Source organism: Planococcus citri, chromosome 3 (assembly GCF_950023065.1).
Source record: "Planococcus citri chromosome 3, ihPlaCitr1.1, whole genome shotgun sequence".
Lineage (NCBI taxonomy): Eukaryota > Metazoa > Arthropoda > Insecta > Hemiptera > Pseudococcidae > Planococcus > Planococcus citri.
Genome location: NC_088679.1, coordinates 22,030,986 through 22,046,439, shown reverse-complemented (window position 1 = coordinate 22,046,439; position 15,454 = coordinate 22,030,986). Strand labels below are relative to the sequence as shown.

Genomic DNA, 15,454 nt, shown 5'->3' with positions numbered 1-15,454 from the left:
AGCACCACCTTCGAAATGAAGAACAATTCATCGAACTCAGCTCATACTCATCGCCTTAAAATCCATCCAACTCGAGCATTAGAACAAAAAAACAACGCCATTTTAGTAACGCAATTTAATCCTAAGAGCAAAAAAAAGAAAAAAAATACAACAAACAACATGTTAATTTATGACTTGAAGTCGATCGTGTAAAAACCACAAAAAAATTCTCCTTCGCAAAATTTGTGGCAAATCTTACCCCACTTAGAATTAATATAACCGTATCAAAAAAAAAAATAAAATAAAGAAAAGACGCATGGTTAAACAATTAGAACGAAAAAAGAAAGAAAAAAACTTCGAACAAAAGAAAAAAAAATAATAGAACCTCTAAAAATATATGTAGAAATATAAGAACGAAGATTATACACCGAATTTTTTTTCAAATATCGTAAAAAGGTACAAAAAAACGCTAGAAAAAAAACCTAAGTGAAAAATGCGATTAAACGGCAATCGGTTGGTTGATGGTAGGAGGAACGGCAGCATTTAAAACTGGTGGCTCTTTAGGAATAGAGGTCTCCAAAGTGATGGTCGTATTAGTAGGCGATTCTTCGACGCCACCGCTCGATTCGCTGGCCGAATTCTTCGGTTTGGCCGGTTCGATGACGAGGTTTCTCTTATTCTTCGGAGGTAATGGTAATCCTTCCAAAGCGTGTATCACATCTTCCACAGCTAACGGTTTATTTTCATTCGATGCCGATTTAACAAAATGTAGGAACGCGAAGCCCCTGTGGCCCTTCCATGTGATAACCCTGTATGCGCGAAACAAAATAAGAAACACGATTAATTTTAACATGATTATTACTCAGTCCAAAGCTCGTATTATTTATAAGTTTTTAGAAATGAAAATTAGTTTCTAAACTACTTATCAAACCGTGCTGAAAAAAATTGCAAAATGTGCAAGCGGTGCAAAAATGATAGCAAACAGTAAAAAAATTTCCATTGCCAAAGCTTCCGTACTAAAAAACCAAGGACCACTTTGGGAAAAAGTGCGTTCTTCGAGGAAAATATAACATTATACTTTTTCGTTTACTTTAGATTCTTAATCGTAGCGAATTTTTGTCCAGAAAATCATCATAGAGGGGGGGGGGGATGAAAAAAAGATCGAAGACAAAAGCTGGTTTTGTTCAAAAATGATAGGTCTTCTGGTGCACATAATCCTGATTCAGCTCGTAGCTTTTTTCAGTTCTAAAAAATTTTAACCGGTAAAAAAAGCCAAAATTGTTCGCATTTTGCAAACGTAAGTTTCCTCAAATCTTCTACGTAAAATACCTATTCAGGAGGATGTTCAGAATTTCAGAATTAAACGGTTTATAAAAAATAATTAACGTAAATCTTCCAAAAATCTGCACCCTGCTGAACTAATTTCTAGAAGACATCGGTTACTAAAAATACGGAAACTCCGTTTCTGTGAATAATAATTTCCATCGAGTATTCAAAAGCCTGTAATCGATATGACCTAAGCTCAGCGACTAAAAATAACCACCGATTGAAAAGAAGAACAAGGATGCAGAGGAAGGGAAAAGCAACCGGGGGAAAACGTTTAGGACTCGAATTCGCTACGATATACACCTTTGAATGATAATTTTAATCCATCATATTTGCGCCGACGTTGATATTTTTTTCATTTCCTGGTCTAGTTTTTTTTTTTCATCATCTCACTTCATTCGTTGACAAATAGCAATATTTGTGTATACCTTGGTTTAATGCCTCTTTCATTTAAGGCGGTTTTCAAATCGCGAACACGCACTCCCGTGCCAATGTTTTTAACACGAAGACTAAATTCGATCGGCGCTCTTTTACGTTTAACGAACGGACGACTAGTTCTATTCTTATCGACCGTTTGCACTTCAACAGACTGAAACAACAATGAATAATAAAGAGGATATGGTCAATTCGCAGAGACAAGGAGCCGGACATCAGAGTACTGGATACTTTTGTGGAATAGGAGGTCGCGAAACGACGGAATATCTCGCTGCGTTATACTATAATAGTACAAATAGTAATAGTTTGCAGAAGTAAAGTGTAGTAATAAAGATGACAACTGCGTACAAAAGCGATTCGCCGAGCTGAATTCGTTTGTCGTCTTCTACAAAGCAATGAAATCTTCCGTCCAAGTCGCATTCGACGAATCGCTTTTGTCGCCGAGTGAAAAGCGAATTTGATCGGGCTGGTTTTGCGTTCGATACTGGACAAGGGAATTTGTTGGAATTCAAGTTCGTAATTTAAAAAAAAAATAGTTAAAATGATTAAAAAACACAACAGAGAAAAAAGCTCGAGGAGAAAAAAAAAGCGCAAATCCATGCTGCCAAGTAACTCAAAGCAATACCAGCGAATCACACGTTTAATCGAGGTAATTAGCGGTAAAATACGCAAATCACACTAAATTGGAGTGTTTCAAGATTCCATTTACCTACCGAACCTAAGCGAGGGGCCCATATAGGCCACCTCTTGAAACCAGATCCGCTCACCTATTACAAGATAGAACATACCTTGGTCATAGCGTTATTCGGTGGTCGATTATCACTACGTTGACGACCCATACGAGGCCCATTTTGAGCAGACCGATTCATATTCCTAGGTCCGTTCATCATCGGACCGTTTCTGTTCATATTTCTATTCTGTCCATCCTGCCTCATCGGCTGTCTACCGTTGTATTGCTGGTGTTGCTGATGTTGCATACCGTACTGCGGCGGCGGAGGAGCGTTTTGATAATAGTTACGTCTGTTCGGTTGTTGAACACCACCGTCGTATCGACGACCGTCGTGGTTGTAGTCGCGCATTCTGTTATTATTCGGCGAGTATCTACGCTGTTGTCTGTTGTTGTTGTTGTAATAAGGCATAGAAGCCGGAGCACCGTGCGGAGTCGAAGGCGGCGGGATATTAGCCTGGGCCAGTTTACTATCGCGGATCGGATCGCCAGTCGAACGACTGTAGTTGTTGAAACGACGACGACGATGTTGGAATCGTTTCTTGAATACCGACTCTTGTACCGGGTATGTTTTTTCTTCGACGTCTGAGTCAGCTTCTTTCAGCGTGCATTCGATGCCTTCGCTGTAAACAAAAACAAAATATTGATATTAGGGGTTATCTATAACTTTTTATGAGTAACCAATTAATTCAACTCAAAATGAAGGTGTCTGCTAAATTTGGTCCTAATCCACTGACATTTGGGGGGGGGGGGAATCCGCTCAAAGTACTTACTACATAAATAAGGTCACCCTATACCAACCGATTGACAATTTTTTAACATTCGTAGCTTCAAAATCCGATTTAGGGGTTCCTAATACGTTACTCGTATTTTTTCAACAGCGAGAAAATCACAAAAAGAAACCAACAACAGACCGTCGAAATCGGATCATTTTCGAAGAGAATTTTTAAAAAATAATTCAATGATTCCCAAACTGGTTTCTAGTCTAATCTTGAGGATAGTGAAGCGATTAGAATAGAAATAAAATGAAAATTACAAGCCACTAGACTTATCATTTGATATCCATGATTTTCTGTAATTGCCTCAGTGGTTCCTAAAGCAGCATTTAATACTTCTAGACCCGAAAAATGAAATATTTTCTGTACAAAGCAAGATTGAGAAAAAGTCCCAGTTGAAAATTTCCATTCTCATTTCTAGAAAGGACATGAAAAAACTCGTTTCTTCTCAAACCATGACGTTCACCCACTGCATGATCACAGAAAAAATAGGGTGATGCTAAACTAGTCAAATTATACCAAACAGTATCATCAATTCGATGTTTGTTTTGGAAACATGACAGAAACAATTTGGGCACCATTGCACGAAATTCGAAAACATACGAATCAACAAAAAAATCTCTTTCTCGTTTCAATTCTCGGAGAAAAGCACGATTTTAAAACATTGTAAATTGGCCAAAATGTTGAACATAGATATTGGCAAAGAACACGTACGTAATAATGATACACATATGACTATGGTGGTGAGGGGGGGGGGAGGAGAACGTAAGATTTTTACCTGGTCTCTTGTTCGCGGAGTTTTTGTAGAATCGGCATTTCTAAGACACGACGATTCGATAAAATGCTCCATATTACTTGTTTGGGTCTTTCGAGTGGTTCGGCTACTTGGATTATCTGCGTCGGTGTTACGATCCAGTCAACTGGTACGTCGTGTTCTTTGAATAATTCCGCAGGTAAATCGTCGAATACCTACAAAAAAAAACAACAACAATAGTGTAGAGTAAGAGTCGAAAATTCGAATAATCAAGACAGCACGATTGAAGAAATCGAAGACAACTATCTTCGATGTATTTTTCGGACTCACTTGATCGTCGTGAACAGTCGTCACAATAACCGTGTTCTCGTTAATGGCGTTCATTTTGGTCAACATAGCGAATTCTAAATCAGCGTATCCTTCTCCTTTACCAATGCGATGTCCTGGGATGGAAAATAAAAACAGAATTACGGATTAGTTGATGAATAATATCGATATGTTACAATACACGTTTATATTTTTCACTTAGAGACGATTTGATTACTTACAAACAAACAAAAAATCCATTTTTTGGATAAAATTACAAAAAAGAAAATTTCAAGGAAAGGAAGCGAAATTGATTTTCACCGGTTTCATTATATTTCATTAATAAAATTTGAAACCAGAAGATGACCACATACCAAAAAAACAAAAATCAGATGAGACTTCCATACCTTTTTTATCGACAGCAACCGAACCCAAAACAACCATATCGATGGTAACTTCTTTTTCATCGTTGACAGGTTTACCCCATTTCTTCATACCGAATCTCTGACTAGCTTGTTGGAGTTGATATTTAGAGGCATCCATCGGCGGTACAACAGCTTGAAATAATCCTTCGCGAAGACGAGGAATCGGTACCAATAAACGTTTACCATGCTGCGATGCGAAATAACGATTAAAATGCATTCATCGAGTACAAAAAGGTAACCAAAAATACGATTCAAATAAATAGATTACCTCGAGTGTATGGAAACGAACCATCTCCTGAGCCTTATCGGGATTAACCTTAATATTCTTGCAGTTTTTGAACACTTTAGAGCTGGCTAATTTTTCAGCAGCTTGATGAGCGCCTTTGAAATTCGGTATACGTCCATTGCAAGGTCGAGGGAACAAGACCAAGTCGTCTTTTTCCAATTGATCCCAAACTTTTTGACGATACGATTGTTTGGATATTTCGGGTACAATGTTCTCGTCGTTGGTTTCGGATACTTCGGCTAATTTAGCAGCGTCGATGGTTTCAGCACTCATGTTTGTATAATCCGAAGTGCTCGTGTTGGGCGATTGTTTGGGCGTAGATGCGCCGTCTTTAGTCGGTTCCTTGTCAGGTTTGTCTTGTTTAGCGTCGTCATTGGACTCGGTTTTGACTTCGTCGGTACCGGTAGCTTTGGCAGCGTCAGTCGCATCAACGTCTGGTGTTTCTTTTTTGACTACGGTCAAAGTAACACCGCTCGAAGGTAGATGTTGGGAAAAGTTTTCGTAATTTTCCAGCTTGTCGGATTGTTTGGTCTCCGAAGATACGGCGCTGTCGCCGGCTGATTCGACTTCGTCGATTTTCTCGTTCAAAGATGGCGCACCGTCACCGGCGGCGTGTTTTTGTTCGGAGATAGCGATCTGTTGTTGATCCAAGGTTTGCTCGATTTTGGTTGCGTTGGCTGAATCGGACGAGGATGCGTCGCCGACTGCCGAACATGTGGCACCGTTCGCAGCTACTTCGTCAGTTTTAGGCTCCGATTCGACGGTCGATTCAGCGGCTTGAGTATCGGATTCGAGTACAGTCTCGGTCGGTTTCGCTTCGGCGGTATTTGTAACTGTGGATTAAAAATCAAGATGTTGAAAAAATACAATCACGAGGTACGTGACACGTACGTATGTGAATAAATTACCTTCGTTATCCAAAGGAACGATTCCGGTAACGGCGTTTTTCAAACTCGACGGAACAGCGATATCGCCTTGTGAATTACTTTTATCCAGAGTCGGTTTAATCGCGCATGAGAGTGAACCTTTGGTGGGTGATTTAGCGGGCGGAGTAATCGATTTATTCGACGGAGAACGAGCCACTTTCGGTGGACTAGAATCCATTTTGCCTTTAGTCAGACCGATCTTTCCAGTATCGTTAGATTTCAATGGCGACTTTGCGGGTAACTTTGCAGGCGGTGACTTGTATGGCGATTTCGTCACAGATGATGTTTTATCCGCCGGACCGTTACTGGGAGATAAAACTTTCGGAGGACCTGTTTTCGGAAATAACAAATAACACGTCGATTTAGTACGAAACGAATTGACCAAAAAAACATTTACAATATAGGTTAAGAAAAGATCAATATCTGCACATCTTTACAACGTTGCGAATCGGTTCGCACATAAGGCCACGTTTTGACAAATAAACCGATTAAAAATACGAAAAACTTACTCTTTTTCAAATCAGATCCTTTAGAAGGTAAAGAAGCCATGGTTATGGTTTTTAAAAAAAGCTTAATACTTTAAAAACCAAACTAAAAAACGCACTAAAACGCTAAAAACTGTACTACACAACCGTATGGAACATGCCACTCGAAACGAAAAGCTAAGTACGTTAAAATTACATCAAGAGCGAACAAGAATCAAGATAAGTCTGGCAATGGAGATAAAGATATTCGATACGACGATGCAGGATTTTTCGTGGGTAATTCCACGACAATACAATAGAATAATATAAGATAGAAGAGGAATGGGGGAAAAAGTTGATAGAGCTAAATGCTAAAAGTTAACAAAGCCTGAGAATACGACCATTCCGGTGGTTAGAATTTGAATTCGATATCGGTTATCGAATCTGATGAAATTCTTTCCATCAACCGGCTTCGTAACAGTTATTCAACTTGAAAAAACGAAACTCGTACTCTCAACGAGTGTATTGACACTCTTCCAAGTGCGTCAATTCGTGAATAGCATTTTTTCTCCACGAGTTCTTCGCCGGTTACCTACTTACGATTTATTCTACGACGTACCGAAGATTCGTCGAATTATAAATCGGAAAACTTTGCTCGAGAGCGGTACAAACCGAATACAAATTAAAATTGTATTTTAGAAGCCATTTTTTATTAATGGGCCAAACATACCATCGTAAAACTTTCTATTTATAATTCATAGGCAAGCTAGCCGCTGCACAAATTTGATTAAAATTATATTACCGTTTACTCACTTTCGAATAATTTCTTTCTTCTGACTCAAGTAGTGATATTTTTCGAGTTGTAATTCAAAATATTATCCTTTTTTTCGGCTACGACTACTTAAATTTTTACTCAAAAATGCTCTCAAAAGCGTTCCCAATTTTTTTGCAAGTTATCAGCTGATAATAATTTGCTTCAGGCCGGTACAAAAATAACCGACCAATCATAAAGCAGCATGAGGTAATTCTCTTTATGATGATGGCGTAATTACTAGTAATTTTATAAAGGATGGAACATTCGTATGAATTTTTATTTTTATTTTCGAAAAAATGAAATACCTACTTCAATGAAAGAGTACCTTGAGTAGCTAAAATTCTTCAATACGATGTAATTTCTACGTTCAACAGCTTCCAAATGTTCGTTCTAGTCTCTAGAAATAGTAATTCTTGACAGAAAATTTTCCAACATGCGTTACATTCCCTTTTCATTTTCTTCATCTTACTGAAAATATTATTGGACATGATCGGACTCAATTTCTGATGAGATAATATTGGAGACTATATAGAGAAGTGAAGAACTAAAACCGTACTAACCTAACAAATTCTAATTTACCTAGCAATCTATCGTAATCTCCTTCGTTCATCGAATCATCGTCTTTTTCTCTCACACTAATGTACAAATGCTCGTACGAAGAACTGGACAAAATTAGAGTACGATAAAATAATAAAATGGATTCGAGCAAATCGTCGAAATCGACAAAATCGGTCAAGTCGACCAAATCGACGAAATCAACGAAGTCTCCCAACTCTACCCATCTATTCGCAAAATACGGTAAAACATGTCGACATAAAGCATCATCAAAGTCGTCTTCGGATTCGGATTCGGAAAAAGCTAAGGAAATCGACGATTCGAAGGTAGAAAATAATGAAGAAAAACGAGTAAGCGACGATGGTGAAAACGACGCCAACGACGAGGGCGCTGACGAAGAAACTGGTAAAGAGTATAGAAAAAGTTCTTCTAAGCAAAACCTCGATGACATCGACTTGGCTGGCGCCGGTCGTAGTGGCGCTGATTCCGAGGAAGAAGAAGAAGACGACGAGGATAACGAAGACCATGCAATAAAGGGTAGCGACGAGAAATACGCTTCGCATGAAAACGAAGAAGGCGAAGCTGGAGTAGATGGCGACGATGAAGCAGCTACCGGAGGAGACGACGAGTCTAAAGAGCCCGGCGAGGAAGGTCAAGACGATACTTACGAAGACACCGAAATGGCCGGAGAAGATACAGCGGCCGACGAACTGTATAAGGGCAAAAAACGCAAAACAGTTAAACCAGTTATGGAATACGATGTACAAGATATGTACCCGGAAATAAACATCTTGATCCAGAAGAAAAAAAGGGAATGGGATTTTCAAGATCCGGATATAATTCGCGCTCTATGGCTGGAAACAAAAACGCTCGCTTTGGCCGAATGGAAAGTTAGAAATGCTAAAATTAAAATCGATAAACCGTCCTTAGAAGCTAGAGACAACATGACGGCGAATTTGCGACTGGAATTCTTGAAACATAAAGCTGAACTTCAACAAGCTTTAGAAGAGCGTAACTTCGAAATGACCGAAGCGTCTCGAGATCCTCCTCATTTTGACGCCATCCAGCTCGCTACCAATCTAACAACTGATATGCGCTACAAATATAATCGCAATAATCCTCCCGTACCGAGTCATTATATCGAGCATTTTGAGAAATTCAAGAAACCGCCGTTTAAAAATAACCCGAACTCGTTTTCTTGTAAAAACTGTTAGCGGCGACGTTGAAAAACAAAATCGAAGAATATTGAACGTGTTTTATACACCGGCAGAGAAATATTTACGACTAGATCGAAAGCGATTGTTAATTTGTGAATTAGAATCGTTTTAATTAGAACTTGCGTAAAAAAAAGTTGTAAAATAAACTGCTATCAGAATCCTATGGACGATTTTCTTTCTGCAAAAATTGACAAAGTAGAAAAACATTTTGTAAAATTAGAAGGGGTATTTTATTTATAATAAACAAAGATATATCTAAGATTACTCGATCACACAATGAAAAATGAGTATTTTTTGGCAGCATTTGTCAAAATTGAAAACACAACCGAAAACAGCGAAGACTAGATTCAAACAATATGTTATTCTTGACTTGGAATTAATTTTCATACAAAAACGATAATAAATGCAACATCCAGACCTAATATCAATTTCCTCGCAGAAAATTAATGAACGCAGGACTAGATTAAATCGTACGAAGGCCCCATTTTATTAAAATCTTCATCGAACGAACACTCTTCATCTTTCGGTAGGCTGAAAAAAATTACAAAATACATTAAAAACAGCTCTTTAGTAACACATTCAACACATTATCGAGCACACGATTAAAGCTATAAGTATTAAAATTAGTAGCTCAATGTTTTCGCAGTTAGTTTCACACAATTTCTCATCTAGCACACTTTTACCTTCCGCAATCCTCGCAAATATAAAATACAGTGTCAAAATAATCATCAGAATAGGGATCATATCTGTAACGAGTAGGTACATATGTAATGTATGATAGCTCACAAACGAATATATGTGTTTCAAATCGAGAACTTCGGATGATGCTAAACAAAGATTTGACATATTTTCGAATGTGCATGTGTACTTACAATTTACCGTGATGAAGACACATGAAAGAAACCAGCCAAGCTAGAAGTGAAATCGTCACCAATATCGATGGGATGAACACCACAACTACGAATATCTCGAGCATTTCCGAACTAGGTAATTTTGCCTTCTCTGTCAATATTTCAATATCATTACTGAGTAAATCACTAGTGAAATTATAAGGTACGAAATTGCATTTGGGTTGTCTTTCGTTCAAAGACATCAATTGACATTCGTTGTAATCTACCTGAAAAAAAAAACAACGATTCAATGATAAAAACAATACGCAAATGGCCCAGTTATGGAAACGCTATTAAGAATTTACCAGTTTAAAGAAGCACCAATCAACGACGAAATTCTTTGGTCGAAAGAATCGTTCAACGGTTACTCGTTTATAAAAATCCTCGGGACAGTGTTTCGACAAAGGCATGGTTTCATTCTGTAAATCTATCAAAGATTGAGAAAAATTCCTAGCACTTCCCAAATGCAGTACAACGCTGCAAAAATAAACACACACACTCACAAAAAATAAATCCAAGATCACATTCCAACTGCAGTAAAATCGATTACTTTATTTACCCTGCAGTTTCACTGGGACTCGTTGGTAATCTGAAGCCTAAATCTTCAGAGGCTGCTAAAAACGTCAAATACAATTTGCCTTTGGTCTGCTCCCAGAAATAATTTTCAAATATTTCCATTAATTCTTTCGATCGATTCGTTTCGAGCATCTGCATAATGTTTGAGTTACTTATTCGTATACGAATTTCGTACATTATATCATCTGAAAAAGCACAAATCGCTTTCACAACTAAAACGATACGAATATAATAATCCATCTTTCAATAATTACCACTGGGTTCAACGATGTTCAATATCACAATGGTGGAAATTGTTTTAAATTTAGGAAAAGTAGTTATACAGATTCGTATCTGCCAACAAAAAACAACAAATAGTACACTTGAAATTTATAAAATTTCATTTCGAAATGAAACGCTTACTTCCAACTTTGAAATAACCGAATCAATGGGTGGAGCACCAAATAAATATGCTTTCCTCAATTTGCAGTCGGTTTTTGTAAACACCCACGATGGTAAATCCGGACCATCAGGGACCGATAATGTAAAATGGTATCCTTCTTGTAATTCTAATTTAAAAAAAGAAAAATCTGTAAGTACAATAAGAAAAGGAATACATTAGTACCTACGTTTAGGTTTTCAGACGTTTAGAAGTTACCATTTTTGACGAGTTTCGATAGGTCATAAACGAATACTTGTCCTCTAGTAATATTTACTTCCGAAACTTCAATTTCGGCCGAAGTAAGAGCACTCCAGCTCAGAATCGCGAACAACAAGAACATTTTGAAAAACTGAAGGGCTTTCCTCAGTAGCCCAAACTGATCAACACCTACGAAAGGAAATAATATCAAATTTTGAATCATGAAAGAAGTATGGAATGTGATTAATTATACAGTACCTGAGATACGAATAGTTTTACTTTTTCATGCATTGAAAATGCTATAGCTGTGAATTCCGAAACTCCAAATTGGTCATTTTTTTAAAGGCCAAAAATACATTACTGAATCAAAAATGTTTCTTATGTGTGGAACATGCGTATTAAACGCAACAAGACGTGAAGACGAGCATGCGTGGAGATCACCATCTTACCTAAAATTTATTCCACGATCAAATTATTCTCCATGGAATTCACAATTCAATTAAAATTTTATAAAAGAAAAGAAAAATTAATTTGAACAAGATGACAAGTTGATTGATATCATCACTGCGTTATCACCACGTGTTTCAGATTGTAAACAAATACGTACAACGAATAAGGGCCTTACTGCTATAAGGCCTTTTTTCAAAACTTCAGTTTCCTTTTCTTGTTTTCTTCTTGCTACAAGTTCACGCTTGTGGCATTACAAAATAATCAATCACCGAACGATTTTGTCTTGTTTTTCATGCTGTAATAATTTGATGATGGAACAAGGGCTAGTCATCTCTAAAATAAATTTTTATTCGGCATCTGCCATCGAAGACAGCGCAAAAAAACACATGGAATAAAAATCTCAGTCAATTTCATTTTAAAAAATGTAGATAGGTACTTCTGAAGACGAAGCGATATAAATTTTGATTTTCCAGAGTTGAATTAGGACTTGACACAGATACAAAATATCGAAAGAATGGTGCAAAGTACTTCTCACTCTGCCATTCTTTCTAGTTTCTTGGCATCAAAAGAAGTCGCCAGAATGAGAACGCAAATCTCGAATCAGAATCAGAAAGCAGAAACTGAAAAATATAAGAATGTCAATTGTTCTTTTCTCAGAAATAATAATGATAAACTGGAAAACGATTTGTACCTATCTCCGGTGAAAAATTCAACTACCGATTAATTTCATCATTGAATAAAATAATTGAAAAAAAAAGGTTCCAAATAATAAGATTCTAAACATCAAAACACAAAAACAGAGTCAAGTTTCACGATTAATAAATTTATAAACACTTAAACACTTCATTTTTTAGATGGTTAGCACCAAAAAATATATTTTTTAAACGATGATTCTTTGTTATAATTTACATTTTATGCGATACCTCCAACGTACTCGTAATTATCAAAACTCACCGCATTGTATGTAGTAGGTAATTTATCAAAACATATGAGACGATATGGTGTTCAATTAATAATACATGTATCGATTTATAAACAACATAAAACATGAAATATTACAAGTAGGTACAATTAACATAAACGGGAAGATTTCAATTTTAAAGAAGAAAAAGAATCCACGAGTAAAAAAAATAAAAATCATTAATTCCGTAAAAAAAAAAAACCCTGAACTTGGGAGTATTTTTTTTTTGCGATAAAATGAAGCAAAAAAACGTCATTCCGCTAAGATCTTACAGATAATTAAGTTACATAAAAATTGCTTTAGTTTTTCTATATATCACAGGAATTGAATTTAATACGAATTTTCGTACAAAATCTCACGGATAAATAATCTAGGTACCTATAAAAGTTATTTCTTCAAAATCATGGTAGAAAAATTTCAAAACAATATTGTCGCCTGCCAGCACGAAAAAAAACGTTGATAAAAAAATCAAACCCTTTTCGACCTAATATAGCGATAAAAAATGGAATAGTTATCGTCGAAAGAAGAGCATAATTCAACACCAATAACTCGAGCACCTAAACAGGCAGCTCCAATAGCGCAAGATTTCTTCATGAACATTAAACTTATTCTATCAACGATAGCGAATTCTGTTTCATTTTCCAACTGTTCTTCGAATCCTTTCCTCAATAAATCCCAACTTTTCCACACTGATCCCACGCAGACGATCTTGAGTCCGTCTGAATGTGTTTTTAAACACTGGAAACATACAGAACAAATCAGTGCAACTGTCGATTTGCTTGATTTACACGAATCGGTACTTCAGAATAATAAATACCTCGTCAGCTTGGTTATAAACTGCTTGTATATATTTAGCCAGATAAGCACCGCTAAGTTCCATCAAGTACATACTGAAAGGATCACCTTCGCGAGCCATTTTGCTAATTTCGATGCAAAAACTAGCGATTTTCATTTTATCGAAATTTTCGTAAAATAAAGGCACTAAATCAGCTCTGTAAAGAAATATACCTACTCATAGAATAATAGCTATTCCATATTAAACTAACGAGTAAAAAAATACCAACGTGTTACAAATATTGAAAAAATTCTGAATCGCTTTCCACGATTTCTCAACTGAATATCCATGAGGTGGTTTACTAAATCTGAATTGTTCGTCTAAACATATCTTGATGCATTTATGCGCCATCCAATACGCTGGAACGAATAGAAAGGCAAACAAATCTCATAAATAATTTCACTCGTGGAAAGTAGGTATATGGCTAAACGATTTATGATGCGATTATTATTCTTACCGCTCCCTTCATCCGCCAGTCGTTCGCCATATCCACCACATTGTATTTCACTCGAATCGGGATTCACAAGCAAACAATTGGAACCGGTGCCTGATATGAGTACAATTCCGCCTGTGTAGATAAGATTTTAATGAACAGTATAAATGAAAGGTCAACAACTTAATAAAATTAAAATTGCGTTTTTCTAAAATCACAAGGTCATCCTAGTCCAAATTTTGCAACAAAAAAAATTCAATTTTTGTAAGCCCTGGATAAGTTTATTGTAAAAACATCTCAAAAGTCTTGTATTAGACCGTATAATATAGTGAAATTCATCGTCAAGAACTGAGACTCGACTACTTGAAAAAGCATTCTTCATAATTACCTTATATAAATAGTACGTAGGTATATATAAGGAAACATAAATAATTAATTCAATTAGGTAGCTTATGAAAGTTGAAAGTAATTAATTTTATCAAGGAAAGCATTGAACGATAAGAATACGTTGTTTAAAACCAGACGCAGACGGCGATCAGACGGCGAGAGCTTTTTATCGAAACATGGTTCTATGCAACACTTTGGCAACAAGTAATTGAAAATAAGTACTCGTTTCCGTTACGCGGAGAAGTAGAGAGGCTTTTTCTATTGAATTGTTTTCCATGTTTCTACATTAATAGAGGTCAATAAAGTTGATTTTTTGCCGACAATGATTATTAATTTTAACTCTCATTTGTCACATTAAACGTCTCGAGTAATGCATAAAAAAAAGTCACCTAGCTAAATTCATTAACACTACATATTTGATACTTTGACTTATAATGAACGCAACAAAAAAAAAACTGGTTCCATTGCATAATTAAAATTATGATCAAAATTCAAGACGAGCTCGTAAAAATGAGTTCCAAAAATACTCACCCGGTTCTTCCTTATTTAACATGGCCAAAGGAGGTTTTGTATCGCTGGCGAGGTAATAATTCTCACTCAAAAGAGGATATTTATGTCTCAAAGCAAATTCCAATTTTTCTATTATTTCTTTCGTTTCCAATCCACTCAAGCCGAGACCCTGTACAGAGCTGAGTATTACAAGAAAAATCGCCGAGTATTACAGCAAGAAAAATCAATCCACAAAGAATGGATACGTACAATATTGAACCACTCACCAGTGAACGTAAAGGTTGATTTATTGGTATTTTCGCCTTCTCCTTGGCTTCGTTGACCAACGAGTTCAACATTTTGCAAGTTTCATCGAAACCAATATTCTATACAAGGAAGACATTCCATAATTTCATTCTGATAAATAAGTTTCTTCTTGGTACGATTATTTACCCATAAGTTTGAGCTACCTCCGATGCTTTCGGCTAAAGATTCTCCTCTTTCATTCACCAAATGACAGATTGTTTTCGTGCTTCCACTGAAAAAATTTATGCGAAGAATGAGATAGCTAATTTCACGAATGTAAAATTATAAAATAAAGAACAGATTTATGTACGTCCACAGAGATGGTTTCTTACCCTTCGATTCCACCATAAACGTGCTTCAAATTGGCCATGGCTGTACCATAAAATTCAGCGAAATTGTAATTAGGTAAATTATTAAAACAATCACTTCGCAATACTTCATTCAACTCTCCTTATCCAGATCAAATTTCACACTGATTAGAAAAAAATCTGCGCCGCATTTTCATTGATAACTTGTCC

At 36.5% G+C, this 15,454-nt stretch overlaps 4 protein-coding genes across 8 annotated transcripts; 1 reads left to right on the top strand and 3 right to left on the bottom strand.

Annotated features, from left to right (window-relative positions):
- Positions 1-100: 100 nt before the first annotated feature.
- On the bottom strand, positions 101-7,367 carry lost. Of its 3 annotated transcripts, none has more exons than XM_065357083.1 (9): positions 7,218-7,367; positions 5,923-6,270; positions 4,997-5,847; positions 4,711-4,915; positions 4,328-4,440; positions 4,022-4,212; positions 2,529-3,090; positions 1,734-1,894; positions 101-788 (listed from the first exon to the last, which is right to left on the bottom strand). In XM_065357083.1, exons 2-9 carry the CDS (start codon positions 6,116-6,118, stop codon positions 479-481), a joined length of 2,589 nt encoding a protein of 862 aa, XP_065213155.1. In that variant the 5' UTR covers positions 6,119-6,270; positions 7,218-7,367; the 3' UTR covers positions 101-478. The 3 variants fall into 3 exon arrangements, with proteins under 3 accessions (XP_065213155.1, XP_065213154.1, XP_065213156.1); XM_065357082.1 differs by lacking the exon at positions 7,218-7,367 and adding an exon at positions 6,450-6,758; XM_065357084.1 differs by lacking the exons at positions 1,734-1,894; positions 7,218-7,367 and adding an exon at positions 6,450-6,785 and having other exon boundaries at positions 529-788.
- A 546-nt stretch (positions 7,368-7,913) lies between these two features.
- On the top strand, positions 7,914-8,987 carry LOC135839244 (nucleolin-like). Its single transcript, XM_065355177.1, has one exon. The coding sequence runs from the start codon at positions 7,914-7,916 to the stop codon at positions 8,985-8,987; it is 1,074 nt and encodes a 357-aa protein (XP_065211249.1).
- A 209-nt stretch (positions 8,988-9,196) lies between these two features.
- Positions 9,197-11,696, bottom strand: LOC135840497 (uncharacterized). Of its 2 annotated transcripts, XM_065357086.1 has the most exons (9): positions 11,334-11,696; positions 11,094-11,264; positions 10,859-11,004; positions 10,711-10,789; positions 10,440-10,641; positions 10,186-10,357; positions 9,863-10,107; positions 9,674-9,736; positions 9,197-9,521 (listed from the first exon to the last, which is right to left on the bottom strand). In XM_065357086.1, exons 2-9 carry the CDS (start codon positions 11,215-11,217, stop codon positions 9,449-9,451), a joined length of 1,104 nt encoding a protein of 367 aa, XP_065213158.1. In that variant the 5' UTR covers positions 11,218-11,264; positions 11,334-11,696; the 3' UTR covers positions 9,197-9,448. The 2 variants fall into 2 exon arrangements, with proteins under 2 accessions (XP_065213158.1, XP_065213159.1); XM_065357087.1 differs by lacking the exon at positions 9,674-9,736 and having other exon boundaries at positions 11,334-11,686.
- Positions 11,697-12,332: 636 nt separating this feature from the next.
- On the bottom strand, positions 12,333-15,427 carry LOC135840498 (N-acetyl-D-glucosamine kinase-like). 2 transcript variants are annotated; one of them, XM_065357088.1, is made up of 8 exons: positions 15,269-15,427; positions 15,084-15,168; positions 14,918-15,016; positions 14,673-14,820; positions 13,779-13,889; positions 13,551-13,680; positions 13,304-13,478; positions 12,333-13,224 (listed from the first exon to the last, which is right to left on the bottom strand). In XM_065357088.1, the coding sequence occupies exons 1-8, from the start codon at positions 15,304-15,306 to the stop codon at positions 12,955-12,957; spliced, it is 1,056 nt and encodes a 351-aa protein (XP_065213160.1). In that variant the 5' UTR covers positions 15,307-15,427; the 3' UTR covers positions 12,333-12,954. The 2 variants fall into 2 exon arrangements, with proteins under 2 accessions (XP_065213160.1, XP_065213161.1); XM_065357089.1 differs by lacking the exon at positions 15,269-15,427 and having other exon boundaries at positions 15,101-15,168.
- Positions 15,428-15,454: the final 27 nt, after the last annotated feature.

Coding starts and splice junctions, on each gene's coding strand:
- lost (XM_065357082.1), bottom strand. CDS start 6,489: ATGGCTTCTTTACCTTCTAAAGGATCTGATTTGAAAAAGA. Junction 6,271..6,449: donor AGGATCTGATTTGAAAAAGA/GTAAGTTTTTCG, acceptor TTCCGAAAACAG/GTCCTCCGAAAGTTTTATCT. Junction 4,916..4,996: donor TTCGTTTCCATACACTCGAG/GTAATCTATTTA, acceptor TTCGCATCGCAG/CATGGTAAACGTTTATTGGT.
- LOC135839244 (XM_065355177.1), top strand. CDS start 7,914: ATGGATTCGAGCAAATCGTCGAAATCGACAAAATCGGTCAAGTCGACC.
- LOC135840497 (XM_065357086.1), bottom strand. CDS start 11,217: ATGTTCTTGTTGTTCGCGATTCTGAGCTGGAGTGCTCTTACTTCGGCC. Junction 10,790..10,858: donor CGGTTATTTCAAAGTTGGAA/GTAAGCGTTTCA, acceptor TTTTGTTGGCAG/ATACGAATCTGTATAACTAC. Junction 9,737..9,862: donor TGTCTTCATCACGGTAAATT/GTAAGTACACAT, acceptor TACTCGTTACAG/ATATGATCCCTATTCTGATG.
- LOC135840498 (XM_065357088.1), bottom strand. CDS start 15,306: ATGGCCAATTTGAAGCACGTTTATGGTGGAATCGAAGG. Junction 14,821..14,917: donor ATCAACCTTTACGTTCACTG/GTGAGTGGTTCA, acceptor AGCTCTGTACAG/GGTCTCGGCTTGAGTGGATT. Junction 13,890..14,672: donor GTTAAATAAGGAAGAACCGG/GTGAGTATTTTT, acceptor TTATCTACACAG/GCGGAATTGTACTCATATCA.